We start from the raw sequence: 15,026 nt of genomic DNA on the forward strand, positions 1-15,026 counted from the left end.
CCACGGGAAAGTACCGTATCGAGGAACCTGAAAAAATTTCATATTTGTCATCTCTTAAGTATTTTGCGTGTTTTTGGCGATTTTCAAGTCTTACGGCGTCAGCTGAAAATCTTATTTCTTTAACTTGGGGTGTGGTTTTCAATATGTTTGTTTCACAAAGTATGGAATATCCCGAACTGAAAGAAATTGAAACTAAAAGACGTTTGTAATTATAATTTTGTAAAAAATATTCTTCATATATTGAAGTTTAATTGATGGTTCCTTCAGTGAATCTTTGATCTGTAAATCTGTAAATATCAAGTCAATGCAGTTCTCAGAATTTTCAAGAAAATGGGTGGGCTCACCAACGAGTTGGCTCAGACCTAGGCTGACTGTTAAATTATTCAATTCAATGTCTGTGTTTTCGTTATTATCAAGCCACCATTTGCTGGATTTACAGTTAAGGTCCCCAGTGATATCCAAATGATTGATTGTAGGTAGTTTTTCTTGAATCGTGTAACGGACGGAGGAGTCTATTGACTAAGCCCTCCATTTCCTCCATTTTCAGTTTCGACCGAGTTCGCTGAGTCGTTCGCTGAGTAGCGGTTGATCTAACTATATATATATCTATGTTCTTGTTGTCTTGGCCTACATGCATATGTAGAACAAATTAAAAATTGAATTATGGGAAGTACTAAACTGCTGATGCTAACAACAACATTTTTCTTCCTGTTTAGCAAATAACCAAACGAATTTTATTTCCAGGAATTTGCGCAGCAGCACTCACCTTTCAATGCTCTTCATGCCTATTAATATGACGTGTTTGTTAATACCCGTGAAGTAAGGCATTTCAAAATGCTGTTGAACTATTCAATTTTCGATTCTTTGTAAGTAAATTTCTTTTGGGTGCTTTCATTGAAATAGGATCGAGGAAATCGACGAGAAAAGGAAATTGGGAATCGAAAATTGGAAAAAACTTCCTCATGGTTATGCCATGACTGTGAACTGAAAGGCAGAGGCTGTTTTTGTCATGTTTGCGTTACCAATTCAATCATAGGTCAACTAATAGCAATGATAATAAACGAACAGAAAGGCCCAAACCAAGCTCAACTAAATTCACATTATTCATGAAATGACTCTTAATATGTAAAATCAGCTAAATACATTAAAGATTGGGCGAGATATGGCCTATGGAATATACAGAGACCAAATGTACAGAGACCAAACTACAGTCATTTGATGGGACTGTACTTATATGACAATATCACAGCCAATGCACTTTTAAACAAGCTGTTCTCGAGATAAAACACTAAAGAAGATGGATAAGAATGAAAAATCTACAAAATTTTGGATACCTTTGGTGACGAAATTTAAAATTTTGAATACCAGTAAACTCAGTATTTATACGTAGACACAGGTCCTTGGCAAGTTTGTGACCCAAATTCTCTCCCCAAGCTCTTTATGCAAATTAAGCGCGCGGATACCAAAAAGGTGTATTCAAAATACATTCAACTGATTTGGCATATTTAAAGGTATTCCACGATGCTTTCTCGATGAATATGATTGGAATAGAAATTAAAAATTCTGGGAAAATTTTGTGAAGTCATAACTAAAGAACGCTATTGTCCTTTGTTTCTTAGCCCCCTCTCTTTCTGTAAAAATATATGCAGCTGCGCCTACGGTTGGCAACCTAGCTTGCGTTGGGCCAGCGGAGAATCTTTTTGGGTCAAGAATTCCATAGTCTTTCTTTAAATGTGGGCGTATAATGATTCATAATAGTTTCTTTTATAACAGGAGCAAAGATTTCAGAATCAATATGTCTTAACTTAAGGTCAGGTTTACCTGTTCTAATGACGAAATCGTTCGTGCGTAAATTTTGCTTGAAACATATGGGCGGATGATAGGTTGCCTTCCGTTATTTAGGGTTGTGTTTCAATTCTGCAATGTGAAGAGCATTCTCGGGGCCCACGTCCTGAATTTGAAAGTGAAGGGAGGGCAAGGCTAACAAAAAATGGGGCCAAGGCTGCGTTCCCCTTTTACTGCAGCTTTAAAACTACTTGCTTCGCAAAAAGTAGGGAACCATGACAACCCTGCCCTCCTTCGGTGGCGTGGGCCCTGTAGGAGCAGGAGCACAAAAGGAGAAAAATTTGTTGGGAAAGCTTTAGATAAAATTTTCTCACTAATCCCGTCAAAGAAGAAAAAGTTCGAATTTTGTGATAAACTTCAGCATCTGGACGAGGGTCATGCATGGTGCGAAGGCGGATCTGCCTTTTCCGCAGAGAAAAATAAATTTTTCTAGGCAAAAATGGAATAAATTTTGTAGGCTACCATTCTATAAGTAACTGGGCTTAGTAAACTCTTAAATATGACCTCAGTTTTTACCAAAGAAGACATAGAGAAAAATGAAAATAGAAATTTGGTCTAAAATTGGTCATTGTGTAAGTTGTACAACGAGTAGGAGCTTGGATTAGGAAATTGATCGAGATAGCTGATCCAGAAAAACAAGGTGCGAACACCAAATGATGGAGAATTCAAATCCTTTTTTGTTTTTCTTTATTGCATAGTCTTTCATTTTTAGTTGACAGTGCTTCTGTTGATATTTCAATGTTAATGTTTTTGTTAAACCGTGATTCATTTATTTCTCCCCTCCATCTCATGTTGGTTCCTTCTAAATCAAAACAGGTTGATTACGAGTTACATAAAAAGGGTTGTTCTAAAAATTTGCAAGACCTTTCAGATTCAATGACAACATGACAACAGATAAGAATGTCACACAGTGATAAAAGAAAGCTTGAAAATATTGCCTCAGATTTTCCTTCAGTCAAAATCCATTTTAAATACAACTACTGTTTACCATGTTTTTTGTCCAACCAGCCACGCTGGTGGCCTTTCCCAAACCCCTTTAAAACTTTGATTTCTTGGCTACTCCACTTTCAAATACGTTTCACCGGTCCTGAGTGACATCGTATTTTTTCGAATTTGCTTTTCATGGATTTAAGGATCTAAGTTCAAAAATGCATCTAGCTTGACAGCATCGGTAGTCAAAACATCGGTTGCTGTATATTTATTGGTTTACAGAAAACAAAGTGGGTCGTTTGTTATAATGCCTTCGGTGTCGCTCGGCGTTTATTCAAGGTCCGGCTTATTTCTTTTCTTAGCACGGCTGTTAAATCTTTTCATTAATTTCAGCATCATGAAAAATCATGAAAAACAGTACTGTAATAAGGTTTCACTTCTTCTTGCAATTTTCAAAATTGGTAGTAAGTACTGGCAGAAGATGATTGAAAATTTCAGTGATTTTGAGCCTCGATGTTCTTATAGACTATAATCTTATAATTAAAAAAGTGTATAGTCAAGAACCCTGTTTGTGTTAGATACATTGTAAGTCAAGATTCTGAAATGCTTTACTCTGCCTTAATTATGGTTGGCAGAACCCCCTTTGAGTTGTAATTTCACAAAGGGAGAAATAACTACACAAGTAGTGGAGTGGAAATAAAAGTAATTCATAAAACAATGAAATGTTGACTGATTGGTGAATTCAGAACTGACCCCAACCCTCTGCATGCAACTTTTTTGCCAGATGGGGTAAGGAGAACTTCTCTATGAATTTGGCAAAGTTCAACATCTTCTCACAATCAACGTATGTATTGCTACACCAGTTCCTCTGGAGCATCTGGTATCTGCAGTGAACAAAAAATTAACAATGTAACATAAAAAAAGTCAGAAGAATGAAATGATAAAAACTGCTTTGATATATCAAGTATCTTTTTACGATTTAAGAATTCAGAGACAATTTTTCTTTACTCAAAGGAAAATGTAAAGGAAAGAGTTCTCGTAAAAACTGAATTTGCAGTATACTTCTCATGTTATATTATAATCAAAAGCAAAAAATCATTACAAATTAAGATTGCGGGATTTAAGAACTTTAGGAGCAAAAAAGTGCTTTTTTTTAAAAAAAACCCTCCAATCCCAAGTTCTCTATAAATATTAAAAGTGCTCTGCTACGACTGCTGTGAGAAATTTATGATGATTACTTTCAATTATCAAATTTTTGCATATAATTTTACTGTTTTGGAATTTCATATCATCTTTATAATAAACAATGAAAGTTGCAGTTTTCCATACCGTGACGACAATATCAACTAGATCATCCAAAAGCTTCTGTTGAACTTTGGCCTGGTGAATATTAAATTCAAGAGTACCGAGCAAGGTGAGGTAATCTTGGAAAAGTTCTTTTTCCCTGAAAACAATATTAATGTGTAAGAATAAAAAATTCATATATTGGGATAAATAGACTATGATTACCCTACCAGATGTAACAAAGTCAGTTCGAATCAGTTACAAAATCGTTTGGGCCACTAAAAGGTCAGTTTTTCTTTTCTGCTCTCTTCACTGTTTTTCGCTGTCTTGCTAAAATATAAATGTGACTTTTTTAAAGGAACCATATTTTTTACAAAATAAACAAAATAAGAACAGGAATGACAATCCCTCATCCACTTGAACACGTTCATTTGATGTCAAGTGACTGCCTCAGTTTTTACACTTTGCCTATGTCTTTGTTTGTGTCTGTAATAATCAATTCATTATTATTTTTTATCTCCAAGCATCTTAGGTTTGTCCAACATTGCTTTCTAATTGAAAAACAGAGGCAATCGCTCGCCACTTTCCAGCCCAACCAGAGCGTGCCTTGACAAAACTGAGAATCAAGCAAGGAAGAAAGAAATCGGATTTTGGATGTGCTCACGATGAAAGATTTTTCGAAAACATCTCCGGACAGACTTGATGTTAGGAGATTGTTCTTACATGTAATGCTTGTCAAAATTGCTTTTGCATTTCACCTCAAGACTGGTCAACTGCTAGATCAAATAAACCCTCGAGATATTTCAAATAGTAATTCGGTTCGTAGTAATTCTGGTTGGAGTTTCTGCTTATATCCAGCATTGTTATAAATGAAATATTATTGAATTGATTGGGATTTTTTTACAGATAGGTTCTATGATGGGACGGTATCGTGTTCTGTCAGGCAATAATATGAATCGTTGCAAACAATGAACGCCCCCTTCTTTTAAGCGCCTCTCTCCAATAAATGCCCCCCCCCGCCCCAAATAGTCGTAAATATGAAATAAACACTTCCCTCTTTTAAACGCATCCCTCTAATAAACCCCCCAAAGGGGGCGTTCATTAGAACCCCTTACCACAGCTACGGAGGAAAAAAAGCTGTTTGTTTGTATATGATTTTTATTTATTCTTTAAAAGGAAACTTTCTATAAACATGTTTCTGTTATTTGATTACAGTACTCGTGTTTAGCATGATGAAAAAGGTTTTTTAATTTTTGAAATAAACGCCTCTCTCTAATAACCCCCCCCCCCCCATCAAAATTTAAAAAATTAGATAAACGCCCTGGGAGTTCCTTGGAGGATTTACGGTAATCAGAATGCTCTAGGATAAAATGAAGAGATATTTTTATATCACGTACCTTTTTGCATATTTTGAAGCTGGATAATAATCATCAATCGATTTTAAATTGTATTGCTCGGGCATTTCTGCTGTTTTCTTAGCTGAATGAAAATACCAAATCATGTTACACAAAGCGTTAAATATTTTTGTTTTCCATCATCCAATTCAAAGGTACAATATGGCAAAAACAAGTAAGATTTTCTTCAGAGATGCCTCTTAGAACAGAGTTTCTTCATTGTCAAAGCCTTCTACAAATCGGCCTAGATTATTTTAGTAGCAGATCTGTCGAAAAAGGCCCACTGGTAGTGGGTGGGGTCTGCCCAAGATACCAAATCACCCTGATTTTTTTGGGATATTGCGGGAATGTATCCAGTGCACCCTCTCTTCTGAATCTCTACTTGCCAGTATATCGAGAATCTAATATACTTCTAGTGCATTTTGTAATAGTAATATCCTCATTTCCTTAATTAGCCTTTTAATCGTCTAATTTATGACATACCTGAATTTAGGATATACACTTCAGCATGAGTTAGTTAAGAACTTTTCTTTTGACGATAAAGCAAAAGCGTAATCGAAGTTTTCTTCATCTTGTTACACAACTTCAATAAAGGTCTTGCTACAAGATTTACGAATATTCTTTTTAAGAGGATTTTTATAAGCCCATTCATTCATCTGTCAGTTTTATTAGATTAGTTTTTTAGTTTTGTTAGTTAATCATGATGGTTTTTAAACACTTTCAATAGGTTGTTAACAAGACTTTTTGTGCAACTGTAAAAGGTGATCAAACAGCTCTCCATTTGTGATTTATTGGTGAATTTACAAATTTGAACTAATCTCTAAACTTAAGAAATAAATTCAAGCCTCTAGCTTGAAAAAATTAGATTAACAAAACAATTTTGGTCTAAACTGACTTTATCTACTACGTTGAACTAAACTAGTATTTCTATAATGTCTTGTCTAGAATTCGTTTTGCTAATTGTCAGAACTTTGTCTACAGTAATTGACCAACAAGCCAAAACCATTTTACAGCTATAAGAGTAAATGTCATTTCACTGTGAAACAAGATAATTGCTCGCTAATAGAATAAGAAAAGCCAAGTTCAAAGGTTGATCAGAATATTTTTCATTACTGCCTACTGCATGCATCCTTACCTTGAGAATTATTTTCGTCATCTGAATCAGAATCACTGAAGAATTCATCATCAGATTGATCCGAATCTTCCAACTCCACCTGTTCATAGAAACATTTTTATCGCGAATTATTAACCCTGTAATTACAATAAAAAGAGTAAACTCATGCGAGAAGAAACTCCTTGCGGATTTCACCATCTTCTCTCCTTTGCCAGTCCTAGTTTACTGAGGAAAAGCAATGTAAAGTTTCTGTCTAAAGAATTTACGCACATTTAAAACTTTACCTAAGAACACTCTGCATTAACAAAATATTGGTCCATTTTACTAGGAATTATTATAGCAATATCCAACCTATTATGGTACCCTATTATCTTCCAGTCTTTCTCCAATTTGGCCCTTTGCTCCATTATACAGGGTAATAGAGTTGTAAAGTGTTGACGTCACAAAAACATTTTTTTAGAAATTTTGAATTTTTTTCTAATAACCTGAAAGAGTGTCACGAAATACCTCAAATCTGCACAATCAGCTGAAGGTATTAGGAATTGATTGAGATATGACCAGCTGAGCACAAGCTCTGGTCCCATCAAACCTCTGTAATTTGGTCTCAGTTCATAACCTTATTAACTGAGCCAAAATAACAGTAATCCGTTAGCAAACTTCAAATCTTCTATTGGCCATATCTCACCAGATTTTTGATAAATTTAGAGGCTTTCGCTTATTTTAGAGTATTTTATAGTGCTCTTTCATGTTATGTGGTCAAAATTCGAAAATTCTAAAAATAGTTTTTGTGACGTTACACTTGAGAACTCTATTTGCCTTCCATGCTTTTGACAGACATAGCAAAATTAACATCGTCTGACTTCAGTACCTTAATGATGTTCAGCAGGATAAAGTTTAAATTCATATAGCATAATGCTTATATCTTTAAAATTTCTCACTCTGAACAATGTTCTTTGATTTTGGCCACTATCGTTCTCCTTTCGTCTTCTTCCGCCTTCAACAGCAGTGAAAGCACGTTGAAAATTATCTACCAAGACCGCCACGAATAAACTATGGAAAAATAATCGAATATGCATGTAAAATTATTTTCCACTTAACGAGGCCCTGGAAGGGGATTTTTGTAACTTTGACGTATTTTTGCAAAAGAAGAATTAGTTTCAAAAAACAAGTAACTGTTCTATGCTCAACGAGCTTCGGGTTAAGATTAGGCTCAGGAGATGTTCAATGCCAATAAAATTATCCGTATTCCTGCTAAGAAAAGAAAGTTCCTGATCGCCTTTTCAAGCTACATATAGCGTAAACTACAAATGTTGCAATCAGAAACATAGGATAGGATTGTAAAAGATTTGCATTAGACCAAATATGTCCCTTTGAAAGTAGGACAAAGTATCTTTATTTAAAACTTGTTACAATTTAAATTGAGACTAAGCACCCGTTAAAGATCTCTTTTGTCGTGTTCAATGCTACTTTCTCCAACTACTTTCAATTTTCTTTTCAAAATTTTAATTTTTTTTAATTAACTGAATGTGAGTAGAGTAATATCTAGATAAAAGGTGACTTTAAATGTGACAGAAAATACGTTCAACAAGTTTAACATATAAACGATAACGTTTTGAGGAGCAGTAAAGGAAAATAAATTGCCAACTCACTTCATGAAAATGAAATTTTCTAGCACAATGTACATGATCAGATAAACAATGATATAGCCATGACCTACAAATTAGAAACTCCGAGTGTCAGTTTACTATGATTGAGCAAGTTACTGTTACAACATCTGTGAAAAGGGCGCACTTGGAATTAAATTTTTTAAGGGTTAAAGCTTTATTTCCCGCACAATAAAATTTGGTGCTTTAGGAGCTGCGCCAATGTGCTATGCCATATTTTGGTGTTTTTAAAAGAACAAGTGTTCAGCTTTCTATTTCCAGGTAATTGCAAATAGGATCAAAAACTTTAATATGACATTAGGGTGCAACTTCAGCTTTATGTTGCAATTTGATCGAAGCTTGCCGCTAACCATTTTAAGGCAGGTACTGTCGGCGATAAAAATAACCCAACCTGGTTTTTCAGTGAGGACTTCACTGTATACTTCATACCAGTCATCTAGCGTTATCAATTGAAAAAGGGTGAAGAAGGATCTGCCCAGCGTTCCAAATCTGTTCTTTGCGACATCATGAAAAAGACCACGTCCAACTACAGCAAACATATCTGTGCTGAAAGGTTACGGAATGTCTTTAAAACAGGTTTCTCCTTCTAACATCAATTTATTCAACTTAAAACTACTTTGATTCCTTGATGCTTCCAGCATGATACAAAATAATTCGAGAAGCACAAAGCAGGGATGAGGTTCAAAAAGTTAGGAGCTGTGACGTATGCAACGACTATTAAATTAGACCCTGATCACACTCTAGTTTTTTGAATTTGCGATGACAATGTACATATGTTGTTTATGCAAAATAATTTAAAATACTCAAACTTGAATACATCAAAGTTTATACTCAATTTAAAGACCCACTGTCAACCAACAGAGAATCCTCTATAATTTACAGGGTCTTCTCTTGTTCATCAACATCGCGCCTTCTGTGTCAGAAAATAGAATTTGCGCAGTTACACCAGGAAGGTAAGCATAACGAACAAAAGAAGATGCTGGTGTCAGTTAGGGCGCCGTTTTCTAGAATGCATGCTAACGAATAGAGAGACAAAATATTACCATTTGCAAAGTTTGGAAACAATTTGCATGATATATAAGCTATGGGGATACATGGAAATGATTTTTGTTATCGGACATTCCATTAAATCATGTCCTTGCAAATTACATGGAATTTGAAATCAATTTGAGAATGCCAGCGCTTCAAAAATAACAATTGCGCATTATTTATTTTCTGACACAGAAAATCATGAAATTGAGCAGGCGCAATGTTTATATACAAGAGAAGACCATGTAAAATATAGAAGCTTCTTTGTTGGTTGACAGTGGGTCTTTAAACAGCAATAACAACTTACGATGAACGCGAAATAAGATGTTACTGAGCACGCTTAACATTTTGATAACAGCACAACTGAGAAAGTCATTATGTCTCAAGGGATAGTCTGGCATATTTATATAAGGATTCCTCAGGGTAGCTTTTGTGGGGGATTAAGTCTCCCAGCCCTCTCCAAGGCAATGCTGTGTAGTCATTAAATAACATATTGGTAGCTAAAATTCAACATTATATAGCTTTTGAAGTAAACTCTTCTCAACGTTCAAATGATGGCTCAGTATATCTTTTAGTTCATTTTTTGCAATCAATCTGAATATACTATGTGACATTTATATAACTGTTCATTTTGGGGAAAGTTGACTTCACAAACTCTCCTCATTTGTACATTATATTTCCTCTCTCAATATTACAAACTATTTCTTTCAACACTGAATACTTATTTCATTATGTAGGCTTTGTAAATTATTTGTCGAATGGATACATAGAAAGAGCGTCTGTAGCATGACTATGGTACTAAGAGCCTTGAATGATTTTAGTACAGTTGTCAACACCACTTGAAGGTTCTTCAGAAACCTGTCAGGATAAAGCATAGTGGATTATGACAACAAGTTATTTTAATAGATACGCAAAAGTTTTGAAATACAAGGAAAGCGTCAAGTTGAGAGAAACTTGACCACGCCCAGCTACTGAGGTTGCGTAACTCGAAAGACCTGTGCTGTATTACAGTCGTCTAATACTTTAAGAAACTAAAAGTTTTCTATATCTTTCATTGTTAGATTTCTGATAAGTACTCATGTTAAGCTAATAATGAAATTACGAAACATAGACAATTCTAAGGCGGCATTGAAATCAAACAAGGATTTTCCAATTGACCCCAAACAACTGTAAGAGATTTACACCCATGGTTTGAAATTCAGATATTTACAGTTCGAAAAAGGTGATTCTCACCGAATTGTTCTTAAAACTCTCAATGCCCTCAGTGCCCTTATGGCCCTGAACATTCTAAGAAGACGGAAGATGGCAGCTACATCGAAAATTCCAACGTTTTGTACAATTAGCGGCATCAGAAAATCCACTGTTGTGCAAAGAACGATCAGGAAATCTATAAATTAATTTTCTGATTAAAATTGGAAATAGAAATTGTCTGCGCTCTCTAATTCTGGTTAACTGTGGTAACATATCAGTTGATTTCTCAATCCATCTAAGAGTAATGATGCCTCGACATTCAACAGGCCTAGGAACAAAGATAATCTTACGAGGTCTGTATGCCAGGGTAAAATATTAGTTTCATAGTGGTTTCTAGTATAAAGCTCTATGCCTTAAACAATACCTTTAATTTTTTATTAATAAAGTTTTTTCCAATTGCTAAGGGAACTCAAAAGATAGATTTTACTTGTTAGTCGCTCCAGAGTCCGGTCAATATCACATGATATCACATGGGTGCGGAGGAGGTAAAGGAAGTGGTTGCGGAGGAGAGGGGATTTTTTTTCCATTCCTGACTCAGATAGGATAAGATTTAAGCCTGGTTCACACACGTGAGATAACGATATTCTCATTGACTTTTCAGTGAACTTAACTGTTATCTGGCACTGGTGTGAGCGTCTGAATTTTTTCTCACTGAAGCATTTTCAGTGAGATAGTCAGTGAGAATATTTTTGTTCAGCGAGTCATTTTCCATTTATACTGTACTGTTTATAGTAGTATTAGATTTTTCCTTCTCAATCTTCAGCTGCCCTTTGAGGTTTGTCAAGATGGTGACTTACCCATAATGTTCCAGCCAGTTTTAAAGAATTTGAAGCCTATTCCATACAGTTTCATAACAAGTTCCACAATGTAGATCGACAGAAATACATTATCCAATGCTGCAAAATACCACCCTAAAAATAATCAATTTTCACTCTATATACTTCGAAATTTGAAAGCTAGACCTTCATCAAAAGCATTGTAAAAAATCGACTGTATTCAAGCAAATTTAAAAAATAAAGAAATTCAAAAACGAATTAAAATTTCAAACTCATTTTATTCAATAATTCGGGAAAAACTATCCTTTAACAGATCTTTGATAGAAATTTAGACTTACCTCCTTTCATGACCAGACTTTCGCTTGTCTGCGCAACTAAAATGACTGTATTTAAGAGAATAACGAAAAGAATTGCTCCGCCAAAGGACTTTGACTCGGTTACTTCGTAAATAAAAATGCGAAAGTCACTAGCATTTTTCGGTAGATGAGGTGGCAACTTGAAGATTTTTTCTTCAGGTCTTTGAAGGTTGTCTTCGTCAGAAAATTGTTCAGTGAGTACAGAAGAAGCATCATTTATTTTTCTTGACCGAAAAGTTCCTGTCTCGATGTTAGCCATGTTTATTTTGTTTATATTTACTTCACAAGTTTCTGTAACCTCTTAAGTACGAGCTGGATTAATAGTGCTGACGTGATTGTAGAATTGTTTCCATATTCGAACGGTCGTTTCCAAGTCTCCACAACGTCACAAAACTTTGTGCCAAAGACCGTTAACCCCCTGAAAATTTTAAATAATATGTCTAATATCGTTAAGGTATCATTTAAAATGTAGTCATGTAGGCTGCACCCCCTAGCCCCCCCTCCGCCATTACACACCTGACCCGACCCCTGCTTTACGGCAAAACAGATAAAAATATTGATATACAGTAGTAAAATCTTGGCGTTATTTTTAAACTATTTACTACCAGAAAATGATTTTTACCGAATGGAAGCAAAATTTACCGAATGAGATTGAAATATTGAGGGGGAGGGAGGTGTCGCACCCCCTTGACCCTCGCTAAATCCGTCCCTGAACACGACTTATCCGTACCACTCTTGATCCGTATCAAAGTGATCCGTAGCAGTGTAAACGGGGCCTCAATTCGACTAACGACTTTTCTAAAGTCGATAGATTTTCGTCGATGAAGTAAACTTTTTTTGAAGCTTAAAAGTTTGATTTTCTAATTTCTTTTATAAATTTCTTTGTTATGCAAACGTGAAATTAAAAAGTTGTATTTGTTTGGACAGCTCTAAAATTTTTGGAAGGTCATGTGACTTTGTCATTGTTAGGCCATAAAATCTTTCTGCATATTTTGCTGTTATATATAATCAGGAAAATCGAAAGAATCCTGTGTTTTCGTCGTTATACTTCATAAGTTGAAGCATTTTCTTAACTTTTTATTCCATTTTGGGGAAACATAGGCCTAGATTATTTGTAGAAAGACTGCCAAAATCTGAAAAAGTTTCCGTTGCAAAACCTAATCCAACTCAACGCCATAATTCGTTTATCGAATGCGTCCCAATACTTTTTGAACGTAAGTGTAGAGTGTAGATAAGGTTTGACAACCTGTGACAGGGCTTTTGACTACCAGCTAGGTATTTGCTTGTCAGCTAGGTATTAAACAATTTTTTTGGAGGATTTTTGACATATTTTGTTTCAAAATCAATAAAAGCCTTTTCAAAAGCAAATATCGTGGGTTTATTTGTAAAATAACGACATATGAGGCAGGCTTGAATTTTTTGAGCTTGTACTACAAATTTTGCTTCTCCTACCCGCCTCCTACAGACACAATAGCAAGTGTGTGAGTGTCCGCATGAAAACTTCTGAATATATATCTAAACAGGAAAGTTTCGGAGGCCCTGGGGGAAATATGGAAAAAATTTCTGTGACCACACCCTTCAGATAAGCCTAAAATGCATTTGGCATAAATTTGCTATGTTACATAACATAGTCATATATAGGCATTAATTCCATTCTTTAAAAGGAATTCATTATTTTATGATAAGGCCCCCTAGCCATGGTGTAGACTTTACAAATACTGCATAAAATTTCAAAACCTGCAAGCAGGCTACCCTAGACCTCAGGGCCCTGGGACAATTTGCCCCCCCCCCCTTGCCCCCTCTCGGCGGCCCTCCCTGGGACTAATGGCTGCTCAAACGAAAGCTTCTAGAGCAGCTTTAGCATTAAATGCTCTTACTTAATGCCCACATAGTAAATGCTTTCAAACAAGCTATCAGTCATGTCAGTTAATTTAGGCCCCCTCACCAAGCCCCCAACTCAAAAAGCCCCCATTCTCTGAGCACAAGCCTAATAATGCTCCACTCTGTGAAAAATAACTCTTACAAAGTTTGCTTTTCTCTGCAATATTCTTTGCAATTGTGTAAAACTTTCTTTTTTCAGAGAATTTAATTATACAAACCGGCAATAAAGCGAAAAGCTACAAGCCAGCCCACTACGTTCATCTATTACATTAGCTTTCCTCTTACGTAAAAGTGTTTAGAGGGTATATCATAGACAATGATTATAGTCATTTTAATGTAATTTACTAATATTCATGTCCTTTTGCTTGTGTGATACTAATTGTATTGCTACAGCAAGATTTATTGTCAAAATCCAGTCTGTTTTCTGTTTGAACAAGAACTCTTGAGTAAGGTTTTTTGAGATGATGCCTGCCAGCAGGGGTGGTGCACATTCTTTCCACTCGAAGTACAATACTAACAGAAGGTGCATTAAAAACGAAAACTATTATATGTGGATGTGAACAAAAAATCTAAATTATTTCCTACTCACACTAGAGTTGCAGTATGGGGGGTGCTCATTGAGCAACAAGGTACATTCATTGGTTGATTAGCCACCAAGAAAAACATCGGTACCATCGACGAAGACAACAAGACGTTATTAAAATTGGGGAGAGGGTGGGTGTTTAGATTGTTTTTAAGTGTAGTGAATGCCGCCACCCTGGTTGGCGGCAAGACAAATTTTGAAAATACGACATTCTAGGAATGGCCAGAAAATGTATCTAAATTATCTACAACGTTAATTTAGACCAAAGGAAGATCTTGATAGGCAGAATTCGCAAGTTTTTTTCCAGTATTATGTCCCATGGTTTTATATTGATCGAGTTCGATATAAGGCTCGGAAAGAAGATGCCAAGCTTTATAGTAAACTTGAAATGGAACACGTTATAAAAATAAGGGTTGAGGTGGAAGGTGCTAGCATTACAGAATCTGAGAGACAGGATCAGAGCAGTTGACTCTAGAACTAACTGGGCTAGTCTATATAAAAGTCGGTTGAAAGTAGACGAAGAACATGCCACCAGGTTAAAGATCTACCAAAAGCTAAGGTGAGAGCTTTTTAAGCGGCAAAATCGTGTTTAAAATTTGTAATGTACTTAAATCTGCCAGTTGTATCCCTCTTCCTTTTCTGGTTTACTTGTCCAAGGCAGATCTGAGGTGGAGCAATGACCTTGTCACAGCTTTCTTCTTTTTACACGATTCCTGTCTGTATCAGAGTGCAATTGGTGACGGGGCCTGAGCCCCCCTGCTTTTCTCAAAAATTTTAACAAGAGGGGCTGCGCCCTCCTGAGCCCCCCACCACTACATCGCTGCCTGCCACTCTGCTATGTAGAATGCAATAAGGCCAAGAGGAAAGGAAATAATTGAATGATTGAAACCTGAACTTTGGTTTGTTCGTTATCTCCTCT

The 15,026-nt window shown here is 35.8% G+C and overlaps 1 protein-coding gene across 1 annotated transcript; it reads right to left on the bottom strand.

Moving 5' to 3' along the window:
* Positions 1 to 628: 628 nt before the first annotated feature.
* On the bottom strand, positions 629 to 12,505 carry LOC135688731 (cation channel sperm-associated protein 1). Its single transcript, XM_089110736.1, has 11 exons — positions 11,626 to 12,505; positions 11,309 to 11,422; positions 10,494 to 10,647; positions 10,027 to 10,118; positions 8,623 to 8,772; positions 8,217 to 8,280; positions 7,506 to 7,617; positions 6,589 to 6,667; positions 5,457 to 5,538; positions 4,105 to 4,219; positions 629 to 3,659 (listed from the first exon to the last, which is right to left on the bottom strand). Exons 1-11 carry the CDS (start codon positions 11,900 to 11,902, stop codon positions 3,630 to 3,632), a joined length of 1,269 nt encoding a protein of 422 aa, XP_088966862.1. The 5' UTR covers positions 11,903 to 12,505; the 3' UTR covers positions 629 to 3,629.
* Between the last annotated feature and the right edge of the window lie 2,521 nt (positions 12,506 to 15,026).

The sequence above is a fragment of the Rhopilema esculentum genome, chromosome 10 (genome assembly GCF_057945365.1).
Source record: "Rhopilema esculentum isolate cy_ngs chromosome 10, ASM5794536v1, whole genome shotgun sequence".
Classification (NCBI taxonomy): Eukaryota; Metazoa; Cnidaria; class Scyphozoa; order Rhizostomeae; family Rhizostomatidae; genus Rhopilema; species Rhopilema esculentum.